The sequence below is a fragment of the Galeopterus variegatus genome, unplaced genomic scaffold (assembly GCF_000696425.1).
Source record: "Galeopterus variegatus unplaced genomic scaffold, G_variegatus-3.0.2 Scaffold1244, whole genome shotgun sequence".
Lineage (NCBI taxonomy): Eukaryota > Metazoa > Chordata > Mammalia > Dermoptera > Cynocephalidae > Galeopterus > Galeopterus variegatus.
The window spans coordinates 90,431-99,542 of NW_007727355.1; the positions used below are offsets into that span (position 1 = coordinate 90,431).

General features: G+C 49.0%; 1 protein-coding gene and 1 pseudogene across 1 annotated transcript in view; both read left to right on the top strand.

Moving 5' to 3' along the window:
* Window positions 1-1,350, top strand: part of TUBB4A (tubulin, beta 4A class IVa) — a 6,473-nt gene extending 5,123 nt beyond the window's left edge. Inside the window, exon 5 of the mRNA XM_008575819.1 lies at window positions 3-1,350. Coding sequence (XP_008574041.1) covers window positions 3-722 — 720 coding nt within the window. The 3' untranslated portion in view covers window positions 723-1,350. The remainder of the gene's footprint in view (window positions 1-2) is intronic.
* A 3,379-nt stretch (window positions 1,351-4,729) lies between these two features.
* On the top strand, window positions 4,730-5,387 carry LOC103592941 (annotated as a pseudogene).
* The last annotated feature ends 3,725 nt before the right edge of the window (window positions 5,388-9,112 follow it).

Consider the following 9,112-nt stretch of genomic DNA (forward strand, 5'->3'; position numbering starts at 1 on the left):
AGGCCCTGTACGACATCTGCTTCCGCACCCTTAAGCTGACCACCCCCACCTACGGGGACCTCAACCACCTGGTGTCGGCCACCATGAGCGGGGTCACCACGTGCCTGCGCTTCCCGGGCCAGCTGAACGCCGACCCGCGCAAGCTGGCCGTGAACATGGTGCCCTTCCCGCGCCTGCACTTCTTCATGCCCGGCTTCGCGCCGCTCACCAGCCGCGGCAGCCAGCAGTACCGCGCGCTCACGGTGCCCGAGCTCACGCAGCAGATGTTCGACGCCAAGAACATGATGGCCGCCTGCGACCCGCGCCACGGCCGCTACCTGACGGTGGCCGCCGTGTTCCGGGGCCGCATGTCCATGAAGGAGGTGGACGAGCAGATGCTGAGCGTGCAGAGCAAGAACAGCAGCTACTTCGTGGAGTGGATCCCCAACAACGTGAAGACGGCCGTGTGCGACATCCCGCCGCGCGGCCTCAAGATGGCGGCCACCTTCATCGGCAACAGCACGGCCATCCAGGAGCTGTTCAAGCGCATCTCGGAGCAGTTCACCGCCATGTTCCGGCGCAAGGCCTTCCTGCACTGGTACACGGGCGAGGGCATGGACGAGATGGAGTTCACCGAGGCCGAGAGCAACATGAACGACCTGGTGTCCGAGTACCAGCAGTACCAGGACGCCACGGCCGAGGAGGGCGAGTTCGAGGAGGAGGCCGAGGAGGAGGTGGCCTAGGCCCCCGTGCGGCTCCGCGGCTGCCCCTGGCTCGCCTCTGACCTCCGACCCCTGGAACCCCGCTTCCCCTGCAAGGCTGACGCACCTCTGACCTCCCGACCCCATGAACGTCACTGGGCCCCGCCCCTGACGATACCCTTGGAGCCCACGTCACCTCTGCCCACTTCTTCCCTGACCTGCCTTTGGCCTTCGAGCTCTTTCAACTTTGACACGCTCAGGAGCCCTGCTTCACCCCTTCCGACCCCACAAACCCCACTTTTAATTCCACCCTGGAGCCCTCTTTCACCCGTCATGAACCCCATTTCCCCTCTAGATCTCCAAGCCCTGGTTGACTTTTGACCCCTCCCTCTGAGCCTCACTTCACTTCTGACCTTGCCTCACCTTTGACCCCATGGCCCCAGCTCCCCTGTGACCCCACCTGCTCTCTGGCTCCCATAAGACCCCACTTCCTCCCTGACCTCACTCCACCCAGCTCCTGCCCGCCTTGGCTCACCTGGGATGGGGGCGCGCTGTTGCTGGGAGAGAAACAAGGCCTGGAGCCTGTGAGGAAGAGCGATTGTGCCCTCCGCCCCCCATCCTCCTCTCCCCTGCCTCACCCTCGATAAATAAATTAATTGTTGTCCTAGCACGTTTCTGCTGAGTTCCTTTTTCACCTTCATGTGCAGCAAGCAAAGAAAGGCTCCTCCCTACAGGGTGGAGGTGGACACAGAGGGGCATCTAATCTTGAAGTAGGGGGATGCTGGGGAGGGAGCCAAGATGTTGGAGTCAGATAAGCCTATGCCACTAACTGACCATGCGGTGTTGAGTAAGCCATGTGTCTTCTCTGAGCCTCAATTTCCTCACCTGTAAAATGGGATCATATGTTTTCCCCATGATCCCCATACACCCACCTTAGGGTTGTTTATGAGGATTCAAGGAGATCTCATGGGCACAGAGTGGGTGCCCCATGATGGAGCTGCTGCCATCCTCTGGGGGGCGTCTTGCAAATATGGACGGCAGGACACTCAGGAATCTCCAGGGAAGAATGTTGGGGAGATGGCAGCCTGAGCTAGCACCCAAGTGGTAGTCTTCCCAGAATAACAAGGTAGCTCGGACATTTGGAGCACTTCAGCATGCCCAGTACATGCCTCATCTCATGGAACCCTCTCAACAACCCTAGAAGGTCTGAGTTTTTATCCCCTTTCAAACCAAAGTTTAGAGAAATAAAGTGTATCAGTTAGCTTTTGCTGCATAACAAACTATCCCCCAAAACTTAGTGGCCTAAAACAAAAACAACTATGTTTTTGGCTCCCACATCTGTAATTTGTACAAGGCTTGGCAAATCAGTTCATCTCTGCTCCCCATGATATCTGCTGGAACATCTCAGCTAGTGGCTCACAGTTGACCAGAAAGTTGCTGCCAACTATTGGCTGGGGGCTCAGCAGGAGTTGATCAGAACAAGGGCCCCAGTGCCTCTCCGTGTGGGCTTCTCTGTAGTCTGCTTGGAATTCCTCACAGCATTGTGGCTGCGTTCCCCAAGAGGCAAACATCCCAAGAGACCAAGGCAGAAGTAAATGCAGGAGAAAAACACACTGCTCTTTTATGACCTAGCTTCAGAAGTCACCTAGTGTCACTTCCTCCAGACTCCTCGTCAAGACAATCACAAAGCATTGCTCAGATGCAAGGGGATGGGATATAGACTCTACCTGTTGGATGCAGGCTGGTAGGATTATAGAAGGGCATGTAAGATGGGAGATTACAATTTGTCACACAAAGTCACCTGCCCATGGTCTCATGGCTAGTAAGCAATGAGCTGGGATTCAAACCCTGCCACTTGAACTTTAAAATTCAGACATCACTTTGTCAGCCAGAGTTCACTGCGGGGACCCCTGTAAGTATATTAAGCAGAAAGAGATTGAATACAAGGATTTGGGAGCTTGCAACACTGTTGGAGGGGCTGACAGAGTGGGCTATAAGCCAGTGCTCTCAAACTTTCATGTACAAAAGAATCTCTAGAAAAACTTGTTAAAACACAGCTTCCTGAGGCCGGCCCGTGGCTCACTCGGTAGAGTGCGGTGCTCATAACACCAAGGCCACGGGTTCGGATCCTATATAGGGATGGCCGGTTTGCTCACTAGCTGAGCGTGGTGCTGACAACACCAAGCCAAGGGTTGAGATCCCCTTACTATATTAAGCAGAAAGAGATTGAATACAAGGATTTGGGAGCTTGCAACACTGTTGGAGGGGCTGACAGAGTGGGCTATAAGCCAGTGCTCTCAAACTTTCATGTACAAAAGAATCTCTAGAAAAACTTGTTAAAACACAGCTTCCTGAGGCCGGCCCGTGGCTCACTCGGTAGAGTGCGGTGCTCATAACACCAAGGCCACGGGTTCGGATCCTATATAGGGATGGCCGGTTTGCTCACTAGCTGAGCGTGGTGCTGACAACACCAAATCAAGGGTTGAGATCCCCTTACCGGTCATCTTTTAAAAAAAAAAAAAAAACACAGCTTCCTGGGTCCCACCCTCAGTTTCTGATTCAGTAAGTAGGTTTGCGCTGGAAGCCAAGACTGTATTTTTAACAAGTTCCCAGATGATGCTAATGATTTGCAAATGACAGCACACTGAGTAGCACTAGACTAGGTTGTGCTTCCAGAAAGGACCCTTGGAGACACCACACAGCTGAGCCACCAGGGGGTTGCTTCCTCTGTACAGAGAGAAACGTGGAGAACAAAAACATGGAGTTCAAGAACACCTCTCAACACCCACAGACCTGGAGATAGGTCCAGTGGAGAACAAAGCTTCAGTAAAATATCTGTTGGTTAGAGCACAGCCTTATAATACCAAGTTCATGGGTTCAGGTCCCCACACCAACCCACTGCCAAAACAAAACAAAATCATTAAAATATAAGTTCAGTTGGTTAGAGCACAGCCTTATAACACCAAGTTCATGGGTTCAAATCCCCATGCTGGCCAGCTGCCAAAAAAAAATTTTTTTTTCGTTAAAATAAATCCCACACCTCCACAACTCTGCTTCTCAGCAGGATAAACACACACTTACACACGGCCTTACTTTCACTTTTCAAATCTCTCATGAGCATCTCTAAATGGTAGAACCAATTCTACGTCTAGCACCAGAGCTGCAAGGGCATCTGGGACATGTAGTTGTTTTTCAGCCTCTGCATTAGGACGACAAACCAGGATAAACGGTTGGTGGGAGGGAGGGATGCTAAGACCCAATCAACTATGTCTACCACACTCTATGTGAGACCACCAGACCCAGGCTGGGGCCCTAGCCTCTCACTGGGTTGCATCACAGCCAGGAGTAGGAAGCATAAGGAAGGAAGCCTGAACATTCAGCTCGCAGTGACCACCAACTCAGCAGACCCTGCGCAGCGCTGCATGGCAGACCAGAAAGACAATGAATGGCAGTGTGGCAGGTGGACCTGGGTTTGACTCCCCAGCTCTGTGCCTTTCTTCCTTGAACAAGGCACTGTATTACTCTGAATCATAATTTTTCCTCTAGATTAGAAGAATCGCAATTCCAGCCAGCCCTGCATCCTCTTCAAGAACTGAACAGAAAAGTACTTTTCTCAGCTGTCAAATCCTGTCTCTGATCAGAGCAGCCTTCGGGCATCCCCTTAAAGGAAAATAAAAGTGGTGCTCACATAGCAAAATGTGCCAGGAAGTGATCCTGGCTCATTGTCATCTCCGACCTAATGTTGCCACAGAAGAACTCCCGAATCTACACCTAAAAATATCCTCTTCCCCAATAAACTGCATCACGATCCACCCAGATGCTCAAACCCCAACTCTAGGACTTAGCCTTGATTCTTTGTTTCCCACACCCAAAATTGTGTTATTCTCATCTTTTGCTGTGTCCATTTGTCTCTGCCTCCAAAATGTATCCCAAGAGATTAGAACCATGATCCTCAGCTGGGGACTTCTGGCCTCTGAGCATTAAAGAAGAAAATGGAAGTGACTTTGGTAAAAAAAAAAAAAAACATCCACAAGACAGAGGGAACTGAAATGAAACTGAGCCTGAAAAAACTGTTCGTTGGTGGCCTGAGCTGAGATACCAGCAAAACAGCCTTAAAGGACTATTTTACAAAATTTGAAGAGGTTATTGACTATACAGTAAAAATGGATCCCAGTGCTGGACGGTCAAGAGGACTTGGATTTATCCTTTTCAAAGATGCAGGCGGTGTGGGGAAGGTCCTAGACCAGAAGGAGCGCAGGCTGGATGGTCGTGTCATTGACCCTAAAAAGGCCATAGCTATGAGGAAGGACCTGGTGAAGAAAATCTTTGTGGGAGGTCTGAATCCTGAAGCCACCGAGGAAAAGATCAGGAAGTACTTTGGCAAGTTTAGGGAGGTCAAGGCTATTGAGCTTTTAATGGATTCAAAGTCAAACAAAAGACAAGGTTTTCTGTTTACCACCTTTGAAAAAGAAGAACCTGTGGAGAAGGTCCTGGAGAAAAAGTTCCATACTATCAGTGGAAGCAAGTTCAAAATCAAGGTGGCCCAGCCCAAAGAGGTCTATCAGCAGCAGCTCTATGGCTCTGGGGGCCTTGGAAACAACCAAGGGAAACTGAGGCACTGGTGGCTGTGGTGGAGGCCAGGGTAGTACAAATTATGGCAGGAACCAGAGACGTGGTGGCCATCAGAATAACAACAAGCCATATTGAGGCAGCAGCAGGAACAACTGACCAACTGACCGACCACACACACTTTGTCTGGATATGGAGTGAACACAATTATGTACCAAATTTAGTTTGGCAAACTTTCTACAGCCTGTCCCATGTGCATCTTATTTAAAATTCCCCCCCTGGAAATCACTCTCCTGTTTACTCTTTCCAGAGCTCTAGTTGTTTTAGGCAGTGTGGGTCGTCTCAGAAGCCAGGGCAGCATTGTGGGCTGATTCTACTACCAGGTTACCCAGAACCAGATGGGGGTCTGCTTCCTTCTGCCACTCTGCAGCCTCGATCTGTGGACCCTGGTGGCAAAGAGTAAATTGACGCTGGGAAGCCAGTGTCATGCTTTTCTCACCTTTTAATTTTATATGGTCTCATGCATTTCCTGTAATGCAAAAAAAAAAGAAAAAAAATTTCTTCCCTCCATAACAGCAACAAGAAAACTAACCAGAAAATGTCAGAATCACATACCAGCCAGCCACCAAAAAAAGGCAAAATAAAGCTACCCAAGCTTTTGAAATAAAAATTTTAAAACTCCCCTCCCCCACAAAAAAAAAACACATCTGGAATGTATTAGTCAGTTTTCTGTTGCTGATAACAGAATACATAAAACTGGGTGCTGTGGGTTTAATGTGTCCCCCAAACGTTCACGTATTGGAAACTTGACCCCCATTGTAACAGTGTTACGAGGCTGGGAAATCCAATTATGGTATCTGAAAGGTGGAGCCTTAAGGTAGGGACCTTTAAGAGGTGATTAGATTGTGAGGACTGTGCCCTCGTGAATGGCGTGGTTGGTTCACGGAGTGATGGGCGTGGTTCTGGTGACTTTATAAGGAGAGAGTGTGAGAAGGTTCGCTCTCTCTTGCTCAGCCCATTCTCACCATGTGACACCCCACTTGCCTGGGGACTCTATAAACAAGACCCTTACCAGATGCACCCTCTGGACCATGGAGTTCCCAGCCTCCAAAACTGTAAGAAATATGCTTCATTTCTTTATCAATTACCCAGTTTGGGGTATTCTTTAAGCAACAGAAGACAGACTATTCATGACAGCATAGTTCTCACGATCCAATGACCTCTTAAAGACCTCAGCTTTCAACACGGCCACATTCACTGGGAATCCAGCTCCCACATGAGACAGGGAGGGGACAGACATTCAGATGACAGCCCCAAATCCAGCCCCATCTCAGCACCCATCTCTACCTGGTTTAAACTACCATTATTGCTTACCCAGACAACCACCCAGTTCCCTCCCCTGGGTTCCCTTCTGTCATCCCTGTTCCCAACAGCATGTCCTCCTCCCATGGCAGCCAGAGATGTGTCCTTATATGCAAATCAGAGCCTGTTCCTCCCCTGCTCAAAATTTCCTATAACTCCCCCTCTAACTCTGATTGAAACCCAAACACTCCCCTTGGTCTCCAAGGTCCTGTGCGGTCCACACTGTGCTGACTACTCTGATCTCAACCCCATTACTCTACTTTTTACTTATTAAGCTGAAACTACATTAGTCTCCCTTTTGGCCTCAATCGTATCAAACCAGATTCAACCTCAGGGCCTTTGCCCTTGCCGTTCCTGTTACCTCTTTCCCCCGATATGTACATGACTGGCCCCTTCTCATCCTGCAGGTTTCACTTCAACTGACACCTCCTCCATGCAGCCTTCCCTGATGTCCCTACATTAGCACCCCAGCACTCTCTGCTATGGTTAGAATGTATCTCCCAAAGTTCATGTCCTGGAAACTTAATCCCCAATGCAACAGTGCTGGGAGGTGGAGCCTGTAAGAGGTGATTAGGTCACGGGGTTTTGCCTTTACTAATGGATTAACGTCATTATCATGGGAGTGGGTTAGTTATCACAAGAGTGGGTTTGTTATAAAAGTGAGCTTGGTCCCCTTTTGCTCTCTTGCTCTCTCATGCTCTCTGGCCCTTCCACCTTCCACCACAGGATGACACAGGACGAAGGCCCTCGCTGTTGGAGTAAGCAGTACTGAAGCCATGTTGGGACCTAAAACTGCATGGTCTGTAAGCAAACTTTAAAAGGACACAGGTTTTTTTTCTTGTCATGCATTTCTCTGAGTTCCCTCTTTTCCCATGGTTATTTGAGATTGTGAACCTTGTTTATGGGGCAAGATGATATTATTTGCATGAATGTAAAGTTGTTTTCTAGACAGGCTGAAGCTGCAGATTCTCAACAGGTCATGTACTATCCAGCAGGACGCTGAGATAAGGACAGGAGCAGAAACCAGATGGAGTCTTGGCAAGACCTTGTACCTGCCTGGCTCCTTGCAAGGAGCCCCTGCAGCTCACATCCCCTTCCTCCTGCTTTTCATTTCCCACATTCCATTCCCTCAGTCCCCTCTTTAAAAACCCCTCAGTAAATCTGAGTCTGAGATGGGTTTAGTCTGGCCACTCTCTTTCAGGTTTAACAGAGAGATGAGTTAGCCTCACATCTCTCCGCAGGTCACTGGAATTCCCCAATAAAATCTGACTTCCATTTTCACTAACACTTGACTTTTGTTTGTTTGGTTGTTGTCTGGGGGCAGGCAGCCAGACCTGTGTCCTCTATAACATTACCAGATACCAGCTCCATGCTCTCGGACTTCCCAGGCTCCAGAATCACAAGCCAAGTAAACTTCTATTGCTCATAAATTACCCAGTCGCAGGTATTCTGTTATAGCAACACAAAATGGACTAAGATACTCCCCATCAGTTATTTTATTGTACTGACAGCACCTATGGCTAACTCAAATTATCCTGCCTAATTATATATTTATCTCTTTTGTCTGTCCCCATCAGAATGTAAGCTTCATGAGGACAGGAGCCTTGTCTACCTTGGTCACTACCTGCGTAGAACAGGCACTTAGTAATTATTTTTGTTGAATAAACGAGCAAGTGAGTGGTCCAAGTACACTTCACAGTGTTTTGTTTTCCACATTTTAAAGTGAGAGAACAAGGGCTGACCAGTTAGCTCAATTTGTTAGACCACTGCCTTATGATACCAAGATCATGGGTTCAGATCCCCTTACTGGCCAGCCATAAATAAGTAAATAAGTGAGAAAACAAAGACACAGATAGGGTGGAAGGTAACTGCTAAGAAGGCCCCTAATGATCCCCATCTCCTATTCACATCCTCCTGTGATTCCCTTCCCTTGAGTGTAGGTTAGACCTCATGATGGCTTCTAACCAACAGAACACAGCAAAGGTGGTAAGTCCATATGGTGATGAACTGAGGGCAGCTTCCAGCCATCAGGCAGCAGGGAACTGAATCCTCTAGTCCAATAGTCCACAAGGAACCAAACTCTGTCAACGATGGCATTCCGAGCTTAGAAGCAGATCCCTCCCCAGCTGAGCCTTCAAATTAGACCACAGTCCAGAAGACACTTTGTTACAACTCATTACCCTGAAGCAGAGAACCCCGGCACACAGAAACTATCTGATAATGAATGTGTGTTATTTTATGCTACTAAGTTCCGTGGTAATTTTTTATGCAACAATAGATCATGAATCCAGAGGCTGAATGGTTTGCTAAGGTCAAAGAGATGTTTCAGATCTTGAACCCAGGACTGTCTGACTCCAAAATCATTCTCTTAACCAGTTAGCTGGCCTGCCTCCCATAATAATAGAACATATCAAAAGCTTGATTCAGGGGCCGGCCCGGTGGCGCACTGGATAGTGCGCCGCTTGGGAAGCGCGGCAGCGCTCCCGTCCGAGGGTTCGGAT